General features: G+C 27.5%; 1 protein-coding gene across 10 annotated transcripts in view; it reads left to right on the top strand.

The window, feature by feature from the left end:
- Window positions 1–21,701, top strand: part of LOC127278780 (uncharacterized) — a 33,997-nt gene that overhangs the window by 954 nt on the left and 11,342 nt on the right. For 2 of the 10 annotated variants that reach the window (XM_051300656.1, XM_051300653.1), the window contains exon 2: window positions 1,296–1,818. In XM_051300656.1, coding sequence (XP_051156613.1) covers window positions 1,731–1,818 — 88 coding nt within the window. In that variant the 5' untranslated portion in view covers window positions 1,296–1,730. Of the gene's footprint in view, window positions 1–1,109; window positions 1,819–21,701 lie in introns of all 10 variants that reach the window. The other 8 variants (XM_051300652.1, XM_051300647.1, XM_051300651.1 and 5 more) reach the window with 6 other exon arrangements.

Raw genomic sequence — 21,701 nt, 5'->3', positions numbered from 1 at the left:
TATATTTTTTATTAAATATAAAAGTAGTGATTGAAATTGAAAAGACTGATTATCGATAAAATAATCGGTATATTGAAATAATTTAACTTGTTGACAAAATAAATTACTCATTATAATCAGTAAATATAAATTTGCGCGAATATCGGGAAAAATGGTGATATTATGAATTCATTGGGTATAATTAGTCGATTATATATATATATATATATATATATATAGATGATAGAAGGCTTTTGAAATTTATCAAAATTTTCAAAGCACTGTCTCAGCGAAAATCTGCGGGGATTATAGCAAATTTTTGTTCTATCAGTAACCGTGCGCACAGCAGCCACGAGAGCCGTAAATGATTTATCGTTCACGCATGATTTCACAGATATAAAAAGAAAGTCGATTTCAGAGACTTTAATATTAGATATTCCACATTATTATATTAAAAAAAAAAAAAATAATTCTATACACTATATTTATTATTTTTTTTTACTTTAATTTTTTACACAATTACTTTTTGATATCAAATTTTTTTTTCTATCAAAAATATTTCTATTTTTAATTTGCAATTTTTTTTTTTAATTATTAAATTTAATTCAAAAATTTTTTATTTATAAGGATTTTTTTTTATATTTTGCTAACAAGAATGATTCATTTTAAAAATTGGAATTTTTTTTTTTTATAATTAAAAAGTAGATTTTAAAAGTCCATTCTAAAATTCTGTGTGTACAATATTTTTTACTTTACGCACATTACATATGAATTTTATTTTCGATAAATTAAATTCAAAATTCCAAACAATGAAAAAATGTATTTTTTAAAATTAAATTCTCTGTTTCAAAATTTGGAATTTTTTCAACAAATAAATACATTCTCCAAAAAGGTTGTAAAACAAAATTTAACATTCCATATTGGCTGAATTGATATTATGCGAAAAATTTATAATTTGTTTTCACAAAAAAAAAATAATAATAATAATTAATTTTTCTTTTATTCATTGTAAATTTTTTCACACCAAAATTAAATTAGTCTCTTTTAATAATATATAGTCTATAGTAATTAATTTATAATATGAGACAAATATTCGTAAAATAAGATACAAATAATAAATTTTCTAATAGTTGATTTTCTAAGTACACGTTCCATTAAGCGTGAAAGTATGGAGAAAGAGTGAGAAAGAGAGAGAGAGAGAGAGAGAAAGAGAGTTTAATGACGCCACATTGAACAGTATAACGAACCGCATCCTCGAAGAAATTAAACTTTGCTCATAATTAAATAACCGAAGCTTCGCGGCGCTCCATCATCAGTCTTCAGAATGAATGGATAGAGTTTGAGATCTTTAAAGACCTACTATAATTCGACACTTAAGTTACTTGACGTGAGTTCATTGACAGTATATATACATATATAACACCAAGAAAAGACCTTGATGTGATAAAAACAATTTTTTAATATATCATTCTTATAAATGAATAAATTTTTTTTTTCTTACGTATTTAAATTTAGAAATTTAATTATCTAAAATGACAATGGGAAAATAAATTTAATCAAGATATGTGTAACTTTAATCGAAATTCTAATATAATAGTTAGAAAAAAAAGTTTCAATGTGAATGCTCAACGCTTTGTGTGGTTTTGTGTTCGCAAGTTGAAAATCGAACTAATTGATGGCTTTCAAAGGAAAATTTGATTATTAGTGAATGATTCCAATTTATAAAGTTAGCAGTTGGTTAAATCGAAATCATGAAAGCGGATCCAACACTTGGAACTGATATTCGATGGATGCTGTATTTTCTTCAGATTCCATTATTCATTTTTCTACTTTTTACAGGTATGTTACAATAAAAAAAAATTTTCAATTTTAATTATAAATAATAAAATTTAAAAAAGAAAGTGAATGTATTTTTTATTGTATGTAATTGTAAAACTGTTAAAAAAAATCGTTTTACCTAAAAAAAAAGATATTTCCTTGTTCTATACTGAAATAATAACAAAAAAAAAGGTTTTTATACTATTAATTAAAATTTAAATGTTTTTTTGTTTTGATTTAAAAAAAAAAATTGTATTCGAAATTTATCTATTAAAAAAGCATGAGATTGCTGGACTTTAAATTTATTGTTTTGTTCAATATCATCCATTTACTATTTTAAATCTCACTATACTTTTTTTTAAATTGGAACGGATATATTGTATTCCCTGGACAATTATACATATACCATATCATGAAAAAGATAAATGACAAATATAACGATAATATTTTTTTTTTTTTTGCCTCAAATTTTGAAAATAAACTCATAAATTAATGACTTTTTTTCTATATATATATATATATATAAAATACAAAATTGATTTAATATACAAGGTTTTGACATGTAATTACGAGTCAAAAATGTATTTAAAAAAAAAGATATTAAAAAAATAATTTGAAAAATAAAGCAAGTAAAAAATTCATTTTTCAATGGGATTTTTCACAAAAGATATATATATATGTGTATAAATGTAATCTTTTCCTCTAGTTTATGCATTTTTAGTTCGTTCTCATATAGTGACTACCTATCCAATATATGTCAAGTTTTCACGAGCTGAAACCTATTTACAAAAAAAAAAAAAAAAAAAAAAAACAAACAAAAATGTCCAAATCCTTTTTGTGCTTTCATTCGTGAAATGAGAGACTCTATTTTTTTTATCATACCAACGCACTCATCTTGTTTCAGTCATTCATTTTTTCTAGAAATGTTTGTATCATTAAGAAAAAAAAAAAATTTGACTATTACATATTTTTTTTATTCGCGAAAACTAATAAATTTTTTTTTATCATTGATTAATTTATTATATATTTATTTATTTTTTATCGAGTTAGTTTTATTATTTATTGAATTAATTTTATCACTTATTTTTTATTGAGTTACTTTTATTATTATTCTCGGCGACACTTTTCAAAGTAAATGATAAATTATCTTTCAAGGTACAAAATGTGTTTACCAGTCTGTCACTGATAAGAAACGGTTAATGATGTTTGCCGAGTGAGTTAGGTGAGAGAGAAAGAGAGAGAGAGAGAGAGAGAGAGAGAGAGAGAGAGAGAGAGAGAGAGAGAGAGAGAGAGAGAAAATGCACCTCGAAAGTTTAAGAGAGTTCTTTAATCATTATTGACCGCAATTTAACTAGAAAGGACAGAATAGTTAAGTTTTGACTACATTATTATTGGAAAAGTTTGCCAGCAGTTATCGCTTTCGAGAAAGCACTCCCGCGGGCTAGATTGGTAACAAGCCACCGACTACTGCAGTTCATCGACAACATCATATGAGAGTACTTAAACCAACCACCATAAGATTTCACCTTAAAGATCCCATTGGGAATTATACTTAACCTTAAAGTCTCGCTTACACCATTTATATATCGCAAAAGGCAACAAATGTCCCGAGATATTACTGACATCTGTTAAATAAAATCGTTTTTTCGTTTAGTACAAAAAATTTGCTAATTAGAAAATTATGAGAATGAATTTTCAAAAAGATTTTGACATTTAACAAAAAATTCTGGTAAATTAAAATTCTGCTACAGGAAAATTTTGCTTAATGCAAATTCTGCTAAATAAAAACTCTGCTAAATGAAAATTATGATAAATGGAAATTCTGCCAAAGAAAAATTTTGCTTAATGGAAATTCTGCTCAATAAAAACTCTGTTAAATGGTAATTCAACCAAATAAAAACTCTGCTAAATGGAAATTTTGCCAAATAAAAATTCTGCTTGATGAAAATTATGATAAATTAAAATTCTGTTAAATGAAAACTATGATAAATGGAAATTCTGCCAATGAAAAATTTTGCTTAATGGAAATTCTGCTAAATGGAAATTCAACCAAATAAAAACTTTACTAAATGGAAATTCTGCCAAATAAAAATTCTGCTTAATGAAAATTATGATAAATCAAAATTCTGTTAAATGAAAATTTTGCGAAATGTAAATTTTGCTAAATGCAAATTCTGCTTAGTAAAAATTTTGCCAAATAAAAATTCTACTTAATGGAAATTCTGCTAAATGAAAATTTCAGAAACCAAAGATTAATTCATTAGGAAAAAAATTTTCCAACATTAAAAATTCCATTAAATAAAACTTTGCCTAATAAAAAATTCAAATGCGATTGAATAAAATATTGAACATAATTTAAAATTAGGCTAAATAGAACAACCGTCTTTTAAAATTCGATCAATTGGGAATTCAAACTCTCTATAATGAGTTTCAAGGAATATTCATGTATCCCCTGTTGTTTTATTCACATTATATCCTTTGCTCCTTTGTCTATAAATATTGATTTCTCTCCATGAAAAATAGAGATAAAACCCCCGTAAGAAAAAGAAGAAGAAGGAATGAAGAAAGAAAGAATCAAAATAAGCTTTCGAAGAGGGAAAATAAATTTCAATTTATCAAGAGTTCCTCCTTCTACTCCTTTTCTTCTTGCTTTCGAGAGTTGAGAAGTGAAAAGTCATGCACGTCTAAAATTAATTGTATCACACAGAGAGGTCTAATCCTAAGGCGTTGGAATATAAAGGCTATTCGTATTCCACTGAGACCAGCGAGTGAAACTTAGTACCTGTGCCATAGATCTTTATTTAGCAAATGCTTTTGAGCAAGGAATCTTCATTAGTGATCATATATATATATAAATATATACGAGAGCTTTTGGAAACTCTACGAATCGTATATAGAAGTATAAGCGACAATAGTTATCCTTGAATATGTTATGACACTCAAGAACGCAATTTTCACCACGCGCTCTCTATCTCTATCTTTCTCACTATCTCTCTCTCTCTCTCTCTCTCGTCTCTAATTTAACTATTAAAACTTTACAACTTTCAAAAGTTCATTATTCAATTAAATTGAAACTTCTTGTCAGGTTTCAATTTTCTCAAATATAATTACTGAAAAAAATTCTTATAATAAAATGAGGTGAGAAAAAAAGGATAGAAAAAAAAAATTGGGGTCAAAAAAAAAAAAAAATGTCGAGCTTTCTACAATTTTTGATAATTGCAATAAAAATTTTTTTTCTCAACAAAAAAAAAAACTGTATTCATGGTATATATCTTATCGAAAAGAGAGTAAAATTCATAAATTCCAAAACCCCTAATAAACCTTCCTTTTATACGAATAACCTCAAATTACCACTCGTCACCCTTTGCTATTTAATCCGGTTCTGGTTTAAGAGGCCATATGTCTACTGATATAAATTACATAGGTCTGTGGGTTCAGCGACTCGCGTGTACCAGGGTTGAAACATGAATGGCTTCATTACATCGTGAACAGAAAACGTGTCGACTTTTTATATCAACCCCCCCCACCCACCCTCCTCTCACTCCCTTTTTTTTCATCCATTTGATATAATATTGATTCTATTTTCTAAATTTGAATTAGTTAAAAATAATTAAAATAGCAGAAAGTCAATTCCTAAATAGTTTTTTTTTTTTTTTAGTTAAAAATAACTTAAATACACTGAGAAAACTGGAGGTTCAGATTAAACCTCTGGAGGGATTAAGAATTCATATTTGAGAGTTGGCTATGGAACAACACTCTAAGTAATCGAATACACCATTCAGGGAAAGTCGTGTTATCCCTCCTGGAGGGTTAATAAGTTTATGGTTGAGGAACAAATGATAAATCTTGAGGAATCCCTTCCTTATCTTGCGCGGAATAAATAAATATGGCAACCTAACCTCAAAATTTAATACATTAAATTAAATGTCACCATATATCTTAGCGCGATCTTTGTGCGCAGAAGCTAATTCAAATTTTCTGCGCAGCTTTTATCCCTCTGTGCGTGAACGGACAGAATATGAAAGCAGATTTCTTTTATTAATTCAAAAATACATTTCGAAGGACTATTAAACTCTCTTGATAAGACAGTTGAACATACATTTTTTGAACCTCTGAATTTAACACTCCAGTTTTCTCAGTGTATAATAAATATTTATATTTTATAATTTTAAATTACTAATTCGGTAGCAAAAAGAAAATTAGTTATTTTTAACTAATTCAGATTTAGAGAGATAAATTGCGAAAATATCAATCTGTGTCTAACAAGAATGAAAAAAAAACAAAAAAAATAAAATCTTATATAGCCACCATCCGACAAAATTCAACTTTTTTTTTGACCCACAAAAAAATCCAACATTTTTGGAAACTAGGACCCAAAAAAAAATACCCGCCGTTTTGCTGGATCAAGTCGTTTGTGGTTTTTAGGGGTGAAAACAACCCCTAAATGAAAAGTGACAAGATATCTTTTAAAAATTATTAATATTTTATAAAACTTGATATCTGGGGGTTTTCGGGGTCGCTGATTATTAATCTGATGTCAGATTTTCAAAATTCAAAATGGTGGATTCAATATGGCGCTCAAAATTTTAAAAAGTTATTAAATTTTTTTTAAACCTTGATATCTAGGGGTTTTTTTTGGGTCGCTGATGACGAATCTAAAGTTAAATTGTCAAAATTCGAAATGGCGGATATAAAATAAAAAGTTAATAACTTTTTAAAAATTTGATCGCCATATTGGATCTGCCATTTTGAATTTTGAAAATCTGACATCAGATTAATAATCAGTGACCCCGAAAACCCCCAGATACCAAGTTTTATAAAATATTAATTTTTAAAAGATATCTTGTCACTTTTCATTTAGGGGTTGTTTTCACCCCTAAAAACCACAAACGACTTGATCTAGCAAAACGGACAGATACGGGTATTTTTTTTTGGGGTCCTAGTTTCCGAAAATGTCAAATTTTTTTATGGGTCAAAAATTGTGTCGGACGGTGTAGTATAATATGAAAATGAAGTGTTACTTTTCCAATTTTCCAAATTGTATATGTCAAGAATTAATATAGACTTCAATTTTATCGTGTGCCATTAATTATTATTGTCTATTTATAGAGATGATAAAATGCAAATTGTCAACTTCATTTATATCTAAAATAATGGAATCACTTTCTATTTTCACAAAAAAAAAGGTTTCAATTTTTTAACAAAAATTTTATAAAATTATTTCTTTTTCACTTTTTAAATTAATGGATTTTTAATTAATGGATTTTTTATTAATGATTTAAAAAAAAGTATTTTATCAGATAAGGAAAATTTTATAAGGAACTTTTATTTAAAGGGGATGATTTGAAATTAAGGGTTAATTTTTGACAATTATGATAAAAGTGGTTAAGAGTATATATGAGAAACTCTCTCTCTCTCATTCTAAAACCAGAAGTGTACTTTTCTCGAATACAGTTAAGTTTGCCGCAGGTCAGAATAAGAGCAGACACCTATAGCTTGTCCTCTCACGAGTCGTAATGAGCCGGCTTAATGAAGTGCGGAACAATTAAATGAGTATTTATGCTTAATAGCGTTCTTCTCTTTACAAAATGACTTCTTTGCCATTTTTTCTAATTTCTGAGTATTTCTTACACTTCTTTTTTTCTCTATATAAGAAAGTATTTTTTTTTTTCTATATCGAAAATCGATATCTAATTTTCCCCAATATAGTTCAATATTTTTTTGTTTTAAATTCGCGAAAAATATTTCTTTTGAAAATAGAAAAGGAAAAAGCTCTTAAAATAAATTTCATAAACCATACGAATATAATCTTTTCAACCAAAAGTATCTCTCTCATTTTTTTTTTTTTTTTTTTTTTTTTTTGAAAAAATACTTTAGAAACCAACTCTTTCAAATACTTTTGAGACATATGCTTTTTATGTTCCTCGTGTGTAGTATAATATTGATCTGGGGAGAAAAAATTTATTTTTCTAACGTACACACAAAGAATGTCGTCGTATTATTTTATTGATTCACATATATGATATGAGAAAATTGTCAAGGGAAAATGTGGAAAAAAAAAAAATTCCCATAAAGTCTGATACTCTCGACAGTTTTATGTATTGTCCCTTATACGATATAAGCATTTAAACATTAAACTTGTATACAAGGTATAAACAATTTTAAAAATTTCTGATATTTTAAATTATCATCTTCTTTTTTTTTGTGATTTTCTTTTTTTGTTTTCCTTTTCATCAACTGCGTCCCTCAATTTCGAAACATCTAAATTGCTGATCTATTGGAAACTAAGTTTACTTACAAAATTCAGTTATAACTTTTATACAGAAAGTCGAATAGAAATCTAAACTTTCACAGAAGGATGAGCTTAAACTTGTAGTTAAATTGAAATCGAATTTAACAACTATTGGAAGTTAATGTCATGAATAATTACAATTTTTGCTATAAGTTTTCTAATTTTAATACACTATTAATGTTAAAAAAAAATAATATAAAAAAAACAATTATTTACATAAAATTAAATATTAATAAAAAATAATAGATAAAATGTTTTTAAATAAAATCAAGAAAGTTAAAAAATATATATATAAATATTTGAAATGTTCCGCAATGGATTTAACAAATGTCATTAGTGAGAGAAAAAAAAAGAAATTCCAGACAAGATTTCGTCAGCGTCGATTCAGTAGTCTATACTATAAATAGTCAGCCAATTGATATTATCAGAGTTAAATGGATTTTAAAATTAATTAAAACAAAATGACAATATGCGGAACAACTAAAAAAATCAATAATTCAAGAAATGAATTTTTTATAATTCCACATTTGAATTCACAATTATTTTCAATTCATTAATCACGTGCAATTTTCTTTCATTATAAGAATATATAAAAAAATAGAAATTCAGATATTTTTTCATTATACACGAAAATTACATTATAAATTTCTATCATTTACGCGCAACAAAAACTATATATGAAAATACTTTTTAAACATTTCAAGTTTCACTATCGAAAGCTCTAGGGAAAGAAAGGTTGCGACGATTTCCATATTTCCTCTAAATGCCTTTGACCCACATGGAATTGGAATGCACGCTCAAAGATCTTAAGAACGTGAGTGGCATTTCAAAAGCGTCGAATAAGTGTGAAATACTTTAGTCGCTTTAAAAGTGACAGTTTGAAAGCTGTCAGTGAATGCGAATCTTTTTACAAGCATCATAAAAAAATGTTAAAAAAAAAAATGGTGAAATAAGAGTGAAAAATAAAATTGGAATTTAACATTTTAAAAAATCCTTTCTATATGGCTACTTTTGAGATTTTAATTTTATTAAAAAAAAAAAAAAAATTATTATTATATTATAAAATATAATTCTATTTATTATTTTTTGCTTCCTCGTGGAGGAAGCTTTGTAGTCCTTTCGTTTATAAAACTTTTCAAAGTGGCAGAAACAAATTTTTTTCTTTATAGAAACATGTTATATGAGATCCTGATCAATTGTCCGGATGTATGTATGTGTGTGTGTGTGTGGATCCCTTTTTTGTTTAGCAGATAACTTTAACAGGTTTTAATGGATTTAAATAAAATTTAGTAGGCTCATTTATCATATTAATATCTCAAATCTGACCAAAGGATTTTGAAAAATACTCCAAAAAAAAAAATTTTTTGGTCTTTTTTCCAAAAATTTTTTTGTATTCGAAAAAATTTTTAAATAGAAAAATTTAAGGTTATATATAATAAAATCGTATTCTTTACGTCAAGACGAATCGATCGATATAAAAAAAAAAATACATTTGAAGTAAATTTAATAAATTACTGAAAGTAAAAGAATCAAAAATTCACATTTTAGCAATAAAATTTTGCTTTCTCCACGAGGAAGCAAATTTTTTTGCTGATCGTAAAGAGAAAGCAAAATGTTCATGTAATGAACATCTGAATTTACAACTTTATGGTAAGATTTTTATGCTTTTAAATGCGTTTTTATCATAAAAAGGGTCTTCCTCCACTCGGATCTGGGTGTCAATTTTTTTCTACACTTTTCGGTGTATTCTCTGCAAGAATATGCAATAAAATCGTCAGCCTAAGAAAAATTGAATTTTTTTGGTTAGTTTTTTATGCTTTTGAATGCGTTTTTGGTCATAAAAAAGGTTTTCCTCTACTCGGATTTGGGTGTCAATTTTTTTCTACACTTTTCGGTGTATTCTGTTCAAGAATATGCAAAAAAATCGTCTGCCTAAGAAAAATTGAATTTTTTTGGTAACTTTTTTTGCTGTTGGATGCGTTTTTGGTCATAAAAAAGGTTTTCCTCTACTCGGATTTGGGTGTCAATTTTTTTCTACACTTTTCGGTATATTCTGTGCAAGAATATGCAAAAAAATCGTCTGCCTAAGATAAATTGAATTTTTTTGGTAACTTTTTTTGCTTTTGGATGCGTTTTTGGTCATAAAAAATGTTTTCCTCTACTCGGATTTGGGTGTCAATTTTTTTCTACACTTTTCGGTGTATTCTGTGCAAGAATATGCAATAAAATCGTCTGCCTAAGAAAAATTGAATATTTTTGGTTAGTTTTTTATGCTTTTGAATGCGTTTTTGGTCATAAAAAAGGTTTTCCTCTACTCGGATTTGGGTGTCAATTTTTTTCTACACTTTTCGGTGTATTCTGTGCAAGAATATGCAATAAAATCGTCTGCCTAAGAAAAATTGAATTTTTTTGGTAACTTTTTTTGCTGTTGGATGCGTTTTTGGTCATAAAAAAGGTTTTCCTCTACTCGGATTTGGGTGTCAATTTTTTTCTACACTTTTCGGTATATTCTGTGCAAGAATATGCAAAAAAATCGTCTGCCTAAGAAAAATTGAATTTTTTTGGTAACTTTTTTTGCTGTTGGATGCGTTTTTGGTCATAAAAAAGGTTTTCCTCTACTCGGATTTGGGTGTCAATTTTTTTCTACACTTTTCGGTGTATTCTGTGCAAGAATATGCAAAAAAATCGTCTGCCTAAGAAAAATTGAATTTTTTTAGTAACTTTTTTTGCTTTTGGATGCGTTTTTGGTCATAAAAAATGTTTTCCTCTACTCGGATTTGGGTGTCAATTTTTTTACTACACTTTTCGGTGTATTCTGTGCAAGAATATGCAAAAAAATCGTCTGCCTAAGAAAAATTGAATTTTTTTGGTAACTTTTTTTGCTTTTGGATGCGTTTTTGGTCATAAAAAATGTTTTCCTCTACTCGGATTTGGGTGTCAATTTTTTTCTACACTTTTCGGTGTATTCTGTGCAAGAATATGCAAAAAAATCGTGTGCCTAAGAAAAATTGAATTTTTTTTGAACTTTTTTTGCTTTTGGATGCGTTTTTGGTCATAAAAAATGTTTTCCTCTACTCGGATTTTGGTGTCAATTTTTTTCTACACTTTTCGGTGTATTCTGTTCAAGAATATGCAAAAAAATCGTCTGCCTAAGAAAAATTGAATTTTTTTGGTGACTTTTTTTGCTTTTGGATGCGTTTTTGGTCATAAAAAAGGTTTTCCTCTACTCGGATTTGGGTGTCAATTTTTTTCTACACTTTTCGGTGTATTCTGTGCAAGAATATGCAATAAAATCGTCTGCCTAAGAAAAATTGAATTTTTTTGGTAACTTTTTTATACTATTGGATGCGTTTTTGGTCATAAAAAAGGTTTTCCTCTACTCGGATTTGGGTGTCAATTTTTTTCTACACTTTTCGGTGTATTTTGTGCAAGAATATGCCAAAAAATCGTCTGCCTAAGAAAAATTGAATTTTTTTGGTAACTTTTTTTGCTTTTGAATGCGTTTTTGGTCATAAAAAATGTTTTCCTCTACTCGGATTTGGGTGTCAATTTTTTTCTACACTTTTCGGTGTATTCTGTGCAAGAATATGCAAAAAAATCGTCTGCCTAAGAAAAATTGAATTTTTTTGGTAACTTTTTTTGCTTTTGGATGCGTTTTTGGTCATAAAAAATGTTTTCCTCTACTCGGATTTGGGTGTCAATTTTTTTCTACACTTTTCGGTGTATTCTGTGCAAGAATATGCAAAAAAATCGTCTGCCTAAGAAAAATTGAATTTTTTTGGTAACTTTTTTTGCTGTTGGATGCGTTTTTGGTCACAAAAAATGTTTTCCTTTACTCGGATTTGGGTGTCAATTTTTTTCTACACTTTTCGGTGTATTCTGTGCAAGAATATTCAATAAAATCGTCTGCCTAAGAAAAATTGAATTTTTTTGGTTAGTTTTTTATGCTTTTGAATGCGTTTTTGGTCATAAAAAAGGTTTTCCTCTACTCGGATTTGGGTGTCAATTTTTTTCTACACTTTTCGGTGTATTCTGTGCAAGAATATGCAATAAAATCGTCTGCCTAAGAAAAATTGAATTTTTTTGGTAACTTTTTTATGCTTTTGAATGCGTTTTTGGTCATAAAAAAGGTTTTCCTCTACTCGGATTTGGGTGTCAATTTTTTTCTACACTTTTCGGTGTATTCTGTGCAAGAATATGCAAAAAATCGTCTGCCTAAGAAAAAATTGAATTTGTTTGGTAACTTTTTTTGCTTTTGAATGCGTTTTTGGTCATAAAAAATGTTTTCCTCTACTCGGATTTGGGTGTCAATTTTTTTCTACACTTTTCGGTGTATTCTGTGCAAGAATATGCAATAAAATCGTCTGCCTAAGAAAAATTGAATTTTTTTGGTTAGTTTTTTATGCTTTTGAATGCGTTTTTGGTCATAAAAAAGGTTTTCCTCTACTCGGATTTGGGTGTCAATTTTTTTCTACACTTTTCGGTGTATTCTGTGCAAGAATATGCAAAAAAATCGTCTGCCTAAGAAAAATTGAATTTTGTTGGTAACTTTTTTTGCTGTTGGATGCGTTTTTGGTCATAAAAAATGTTTTCCTCTACTCGGATTTGGGTGTCAATTTTTTTCTACACTTTTCGGTGTATTCTGTGCAAGAATATGCAATAAAATCGTCTGCCTAAGAAAAATTGAATTTTTTTGGTTAGTTTTTTATGCTTTTGAATGCGTTTTTGGTCATAAAAAGGTTTTCCTCTACTCGGATTTGGGTGTCAATTTTTTTCTACACTTTTCGGTGTATTCTGTGCAAGAATATGCAATAAAATCGTCTGCCTAAGAAAAATTGAATTTTTTTGGTAACTTTTTTTGCTGTTGGATGCGTTTTTGGTCATAAAAAAGGTTTTCCTCTACTCGGATTTGGGTGTCAATTTTTTTCTACACTTTTCGGTATATTCTGTGCAAGAATATGCAAAAAAATCGTCTGCCTAAGAAAAATTGAATTTTTTTGGTAACTTTTTTTGCTGTTGGATGCGTTTTTGGTCATAAAAAAGGTTTTCCTCTACTCGGATTTGGGTGTCAATTTTTTTCTACACTTTTCGGTGTATTCTGTGCAAGAATATGCAAAAAAATCGTCTGCCTAAGAAAAATTGAATTTTTTTAGTAACTTTTTTTGCTTTTGGATGCGTTTTTGGTCATAAAAAATGTTTTCCTCTACTCGGATTTGGGTGTCAATTTTTTTTCTACACTTTTCGGTGTATTCTGTGCAAGAATATGCAAAAAAATCGTCTGCCTAAGAAAAATTGAATTTTTTTGGTAACTTTTTTTGCTTTTGGATGCGTTTTTGGTCATAAAAAATGTTTTCCTCTACTCGGATTTGGGTGTCAATTTTTTTCTACACTTTTCGGTGTATTCTGTGCAAGAATATGCAAAAAAATCGTGTGCCTAAGAAAAATTGAATTTTTTTGGTAACTTTTTTTGCTTTTGGATGCGTTTTTGGTCATAAAAAATGTTTTCCTCTACTCGGATTTTGGTGTCAATTTTTTTCTACACTTTTCGGTGTATTCTGTTCAAGAATATGCAAAAAAATCGTCTGCCTAAGAAAAATTGAATTTTTTTGGTGACTTTTTTTGCTTTTGGATGCGTTTTTGGTCATAAAAAAGGTTTTCCTCTACTCGGATTTGGGTGTCAATTTTTTTCTACACTTTTCGGTGTATTCTGTGCAAGAATATGCAATAAAATCGTCTGCCTAAGAAAAATTGAATTTTTTTGGTAACTTTTTTATACTATTGGATGCGTTTTTGGTCATAAAAAAGGTTTTCCTCTACTCGGATTTGGGTGTCAATTTTTTTCTACACTTTTCGGTGTATTTTGTGCAAGAATATGCCAAAAAATCGTCTGCCTAAGAAAAATTGAATTTTTTTGGTAACTTTTTTTGCTTTTGAATGCGTTTTTGGTCATAAAAAATGTTTTCCTCTACTCGGATTTGGGTGTCAATTTTTTTCTACACTTTTCGGTGTATTCTGTGCAAGAATATGCAAAAAAATCGTCTGCCTAAGAAAAATTGAATTTTTTTGGTAACTTTTTTTGCTTTTGGATGCGTTTTTGGTCATAAAAAATGTTTTCCTCTACTCGGATTTGGGTGTCAATTTTTTTCTACACTTTTCGGTGTATTCTGTGCAAGAATATGCAAAAAAATCGTCTGCCTAAGAAAAATTGAATTTTTTTGGTAACTTTTTTTGCTGTTGGATGCGTTTTTGGTCACAAAAAATGTTTTCCTTTACTCGGATTTGGGTGTCAATTTTTTTCTACACTTTTCGGTGTATTCTGTGCAAGAATATTCAATAAAATCGTCTGCCTAAGAAAAATTGAATTTTTTTGGTTAGTTTTTTATGCTTTTGAATGCGTTTTTGGTCATAAAAAAGGTTTTCCTCTACTCGGATTTGGGTGTCAATTTTTTTCTACACTTTTCGGTGTATTCTGTGCAAGAATATGCAATAAAATCGTCTGCCTAAGAAAAATTGAATTTTTTTGGTAACTTTTTTATGCTTTTGAATGCGTTTTTGGTCATAAAAAAGGTTTTCCTCTACTCGGATTTGGGTGTCAATTTTTTTCTACACTTTTCGGTGTATTCTGTGCAAGAATATGCCAAAAAATCGTCTGCCTAAGAAAAAATTGAATTTGTTTGGTAACTTTTTTTGCTTTTGAATGCGTTTTTGGTCATAAAAAATGTTTTCCTCTACTCGGATTTGGGTGTCAATTTTTTTCTACACTTTTCGGTGTATTCTGTGCAAGAATATGCAAAAAAATCGTCTGCCTAAGAAAAATTGAATTTTTTTGGTAACTTTTTTTGCTTTTGGATGCGTTTTTGGTCATAAAAAATGTTTTCCTCTACTCGGATTTGGGTGTCAATTTTTTTCTACACTTTTCGGTGTATTCTGTGCAAGAATATGCAAAAAAATCGTCTGCCTAAGAAAAATTGAATTTTTTTGGTAACTTTTTTATGCTATTGGATGCGTTTTTGGTCATAAAAAAGGTTTTCCTCTACTCGGATTTGGGTGTCAATTTTTTTCTACACTTTTCGGTGTATTCTGTGCAAGAATATGCCAAAAAATCGTCTGCCTAAGAAAAATTGAATTTTTTTGGTAACTTTTTTTTCTGTTGGATGCGTTTTTGGTCATAAAAAAGGTTTTCCTCTACTCGGATCTGGGTGTCAATTTTTTTCTACACTTTTCGGTGTATTCTGTGCAAGAATATGCAATAAAATCGTCTGCCTATGAATAATTGAATTTTTTGCTTTCTCGTGGAGGAAGCTTTGTAGTCCTTTCGTTTATAAAACTTTTCAAAGTGGCGGAAACAAATTTTTTTCTTTATAGAAACAAATTAAAATTTTCATATTCATATGGAAAACAAAGTTTTCATTAACCAACATAAAAAGAATAATCATATAATTCGTATAATAAAAAATTATAAAATTAAATTAATTTATTAAACAAATAAATAAAGAACTTTTGTTAGTTTATATGAGATCCTGATCAATTGTCCGGATGTATGTATGTGTGTGTGTGTGTGGATCCCTTTTTTGTTTAGAAGATAACTTTAACAGGTTTTAATGGATTTAGATAAAATTTAGTAGGCTCATTTATCATATTAATATCTCTAATCTGACCAAAGGATTTTGAAAAATACTCCAAAAAAAATTTTATGTTCTTTTTTCGAAAAATGTTTGTTTATTCGAAAAAATTTTTAAATAGAAAAATTTAAGGTTATATATAATAAAAGCGTATTCTTTACGTCAAGACGAATCGATATATATATATATATATATATATATATATAAAGTATTCATTTGAGGTAAATTTAAAAAATTAATGAAAGTTAAAAAATCAAAAATTCACATTTTGTAAATAAAATTTTGCTTTCTCCACGAGGAAGAAAATTTTTTTGATGATCGTAAAGAGGAAGCAAAATGTTCATGTAATGAACATCTGAATTTACAACTTGTTTTTTTATTACAAAAATGTGAATCTAATTTTGTCTTTTCTATAAATAAAATAAAAATCAAAATAATAAAATAAAAAATAATTTAAAATTTATCAATTTAATAGAAAAAATTCCACAATGAAAAACGTAGAAATTGAAGAAGAAATATTATTATTTTCGAGTTTGTAATGAAATTTGAAATAATCCAAATTTCTTTTATATATAACAGAGAAAAGAAGAAAAAATATAAAAAAAAACACAAAAGCAAATATTCAGTGAGAGATATAACATAGAAAATATTGTCTCGTAATCTAATATTCCCCAACACAGAGACTCTCTTTATTGTTTTTAATATTATACTCGTTCGCTGAGAACCCGGAAACCTCTTATACCCCCGTGTTTTTTAGCTCGTTGGCACCCTCGAATCCTTTCGCTCCCGCAGTCTAAAGTTGGAGAGTTGCGCGCCTGCATCCTTCTACTTCAGCGCTTTAGAGATCACAGGAATATATATATATATATATATATATATATATATATATATATATATATATATATATATATATATATATATATATAGAGAGAGAGAGAGAGAGAGAGAGAGAGAGAGAGAGAGAGAGAAATATGCACCCTATATACTATATACATGTAAGCACGCTCATTCTAAATTTCACGGCGAGACCTTTGATGTCGAACAAAGAAAGCTTGAAATTGAGTGCAAAGGACGATGATTATGACTCGTGTATGCAATGCACAATATATGCAAAAATTTACCAACAACTTTTCAACCAGAAATGAAATAATTCATATACATACATACATATATATATATATATATATATATATATATATATATATATATATATATATATATACCCAGATAACACACGTACTAGTACGGTAGTAGTATAATACTAGTACGACGTACTAGACGTACTAGTACTGTACCAGCCATGTACCTTCGCACGGTACCAGGTACTGTACTAGTACGGCGTACCGGTATGCAATATCGGTAGAATACGAGTACTATACGAGTACGACGTACTGAAAACTTTTGTGACTTAGTATAACGTACTGTTATTGTACTAGTACAATACTAGTATGATGTACAATATAAAATATTATATACCCTCCCCTTTCTCTTCCCACAATAGTATTTTCATTATTTTCATTTATTATTCAAAAGAAAATCTGTGGGAGAACTGAAATAATAATAATTCATTTTTATTGAATCATTTTTTTTATTTACATCATATATGTAACTTGTATTCTTACTTATCTTAAAATATCTGGTGTTTTATATTATTTTAATTACTTAACTTTATCAAATATTAATTGATTATTTCTTTACATTTAAACATTATTTCAAAAGAATTTTAAACTTGATGTTATAAATTGCTTTGAAAAACATATTATCACATCCTAACCTATAAATATGTTATATGTATAAGAAAAACTATAACGAAATAACACACAATTGAATTTAAAAATATATCAATATGATCAAGACCGAATTTATGAATTTTTCTCATTATAAATGTAAAAGATTTTGATGTTTTTCAATGAAATAACACCACGGCACCATGTCAAAGTAAAAGAATATAAATCTTATAAAGATCGATGATTAAATATAAATTTAATCTCGGATATTCAAGATAAGTACAGAAGCACAAGTTACAAACGTTAATACTCTTTTGCTGCATCATAAACCACTTTTTTCACCAACATTTATTGCACCGTTTTCAGTGACGCGTTCATATTTGACAATTGTCAAGAAAGTGAGGTTGGGTTGGCATTACCAGCAAAGACTCCCAGTACGACGTACCAGTATTATACTTGTATCGTACAAGTATGTTGTGCTTCTTATTTCAAAAGTACGACGTACTGGTATTGTACTAGTACTATACTTTTATCGAGTAATCATATTTTACAATTCTAACAGTACGACATACTTTTATTGTACTAGTACCGTACTGGTACGACATATATCATTATTTTGTACTTGTATAAAACTAGTATAATACTAGTACGCCGTACTCGTAAATAACGATTAGTACGCTTGGTTATCTGGGTATATGGTTAAGAATAAAATTAATGGAAATATTAAATAAAAAAAATATTTTCTTTATATTCATCTTCAATGAGAATAATTATTTAAATATTTAAATTATAATTTAGACTAAATTAAAAAAAAAAATAAAAAAAAAACAAAATTCAAAAAACAAAATAAAAAAACTAAATTAATAACTAAACAAATTAAAATAAAATAAAAAATAATTATTCAAATATAAAATAATATTTGTATAATTTTTTTTTTATTTTGATTTATTTGGTTTAGCCATTAATTTATTTTTTTTTAATTTAGTTTTCTTCAATTTAGTTTAAATAATAATTAAAATAGTTATTCTCAATAAAGATGAGTTTAAATTATATTTTAGTTAAAATTTTTCAATATTATTAAAAATAAAAATGGCTATTGCATTTTTTATTACAATTTTTTATTAACAATTATTTTTAATTAAAGGGGCTGTTTGTTATGAGTAGTATAAGGAATTTTTAGTCAGACATAACTTTTAAATTTAAATTTACAAAAATAATTTTAGTAGTAAAAGTAATTTTAAGTCAGACTTTGTAAATTTTTCTAATTAGGGATTTAGTAGTAAAAGGCAGTGGTAGTCAGACAGAGTGATTTATTAATTTCAAAATTTACGTATTCCAGTAGTAAAAACTAATTTGGGTCAGACAAAACGTTAAAGAATTTTCTTGTTTTACTCTCTAAATCTGAATTAGTAAAAATGTTTACTTATTTGTATTAGTGACTCACTTTTTGCTTTAGAATAAGTAAAATTTTACTAATTGTTAGTAAACCTTAATAATAATTAGTAAAATTTTACTAATTTAGAAGCAAAAAGTGAGTCACTAATTCAAATTCGTAAACATTTTTACTAATTCAGATTACTGCAGTAAAACCGCGTTACAGTGAGTCAGAATTTTTTGAAATTCTAGTAATTTATATATCAGTGGTGAAAAAAATTTCGATCAGACAGACTATTCAAAAATTGTTGACGTTTCAATAGTAAAAATTAGTTTTAGTAAGAAAAACAGACTTTAAAATATTTTTAAATATTTAAATATTTTAAATATTTTTATTATTAGTAGTAAAAGTGTGATATAGTCAGACAGAATTCATTTTTAATTTCAGTAGTAAAAGACAAATAAAGTCAGACACTTTTCTAATTTTAATTTTAATTTCAGTAGTAAAGGTCAGTTACTGTCAGACAGGGTCTTAATTACTAACATTTAGATATTAGTAGTAAAATTCTATTTTAGTCAGACAAAACGTTTAAGAATGTTACTTTTCAATATTAGTAGCAAAAGAGAGTTACAGTCAGACAAGGTTTTTAGATTCCGAATATTAGGTATTAGTGGTGAAAAAAAATTTCGGTCAGACAACACTTTTCTCTTATAGTATTAGTAGTAAATAACAGTTACTGTCAGACAGGTTGTGAAATTCTCATTTTTTATGTAGCAGTAGTAAAAATAAAATTTCGGTTAGACAAAATTTAAAAAAATTCTTAACGTTTTATTAGTAGTAGTAAAAATAGGTTTTAGTCAGACGAAACGCAAAATATGCTTTTTTTATTATCAGTAGTAAAAGTGAGTTATAGTCAGACAGAATGATTTTTAATTCTAATTTATATATTAGTAGTGAAAGGAATTTTTGGTCAGATAAGCCTTTTTTTCTTGGCACAATATTAAGTAAAAATAATAAATAAGCAACAATAAAAGTAGTAAAAGTCAGTTTAAGTCAGACGAAACAAATTTTTCGCTATTATTTTAATATATTTTGTATTTATTGTATTGTATTATGTAAAATATAATAAATTTTTAAGAAAAATAATTTTTCTACTCTTTTTTTTGACATCCAATGATGGATCGCAATTACGACATTGAATAATTGTCTATTGTACTTTTTCATATAAACTTAACGTACGAGGAATTAGTCATGAGGGATATTATGTCACGACACGTGTTCAATAATTCCCAGATTTTACACAAGATTCTACACTTAATCAACTCTATGGCTGAGAAATAGAGAGAGAGGGGGGAGGGGGATGTACATATATATATATATATTTTCGACGCTGTATTTTCAATTCGATCAACGATGGAGGGTGATGCATGACTCTGAATATAAGAAGAGGCTTTACCTGCAGCACCATGTTCTGTAATACCAAGTGTAATAACGAACATAGAGTACCACCTGCTGCAAGATCAATTATTTATCGCTGGAGGGGTAATATATATATATATATATATATATATATATATATATATCGACCAGCTAAAACTCATATCGATTCCAATCACGAAACTCCCTTCCTCTCGGGCTAAATAAATAATTTTTTTCCTTCTGTTTACATTGTTACTCTATGCTAAAAAAAACAAGATTTTTTTTCTTTTTCATCTTGAAAAGAAAAGAGCCAGCAAAAAGAAAGGAATATTCTTTTTAGAAATGTGTTAAATTCTATTTTATTAAAGAAAATCTTTCAAATATAATAATAATTTCTTAAGGTTTAAATGCAAGAAGCTCAGTTATGACAATGAAAATTTAATGCTTACTCGCTAGGTGGAGTTAGGGTTCCAAAATTAACATGAATAATAATCCCAAGTGACGTTGAAAATTTATTAGTCTTGGGAGGGGGACATGTCAGATACTAAGGGAATAAATTTCATTATTAGATAATAGCGCAAATACAAAGTAAATAATTTTTTTTTTGCGATGAAAGAATAAGAAATTATTGCAAAAATTAAAATATAGCAAAGAATAAAAATATAATAATTTGAACGCGACTAAAAGTAATAAAGTAATTTCAGTACCACCAAAGTATAATAAAGTCATAACATCTTGCACATATATATATATATATATATATATATATACAAGTTACACGGTTGATATCCTCTCGAGAGACGTTATCAGTAAAAAATAAAAAAAAAATTAAAGAAGTATTACTGTTAATATCTGAAAAGTATAAATTCAAGTGCGAGTGACTTTGCATGCAAAAGTTTTATGCTTTCCTTAATAACAGAGAAACACAACGTTTTATGATGCTTGGCGTGCAAGTCGGTCCCACGCCCCATCATAATACGACACACGATCATGATCACAATATGGACTGGTTAACTTGCCCGACCGATCAATACAGAATTAAGCTATTAAATAGTCAAGCTATGATATGCAACCGGCGATAAAATATATATATACAAGCGACTCAAATTTTAGAAAATGATAAAATATCTATATCAGTGCTAACGTATTCCCCAACCAAGAAAATTCCTCTACTATTACTATTTGTGATAAATTGATTTTAAAAAGAAAAAATTTAATTTAGAAAAAAAATTAAATAGCAAAAAATTAATTAAAAATTAATAAAAAAATTACAAAAATGGGTAATTTAAGTAGTATAGGTACCCGATTGTCAGACACTCGAGATTTATTAATTTTTCAAAATTTCTATATACTGAAAAATGTTTATTAAAGTAGAGGAAATTTAATAAAAATAAAGTTAACGAAATTCGATGGTAAATATGAAACATATGAAAATTTAAGTAGTACAAGTACGTTATGATCGGACGTAC

This window comes from Leptopilina boulardi, unplaced genomic scaffold (assembly GCF_019393585.1).
Source record: "Leptopilina boulardi isolate dan_hultmark-lab unplaced genomic scaffold, ZJU_Lbou_2.1 LbouV2_211, whole genome shotgun sequence".
In the NCBI taxonomy this organism is placed as follows: domain Eukaryota; kingdom Metazoa; phylum Arthropoda; class Insecta; order Hymenoptera; family Figitidae; genus Leptopilina; species Leptopilina boulardi.
This window is presented reverse-complemented; position numbering and strand designations above follow the sequence as displayed.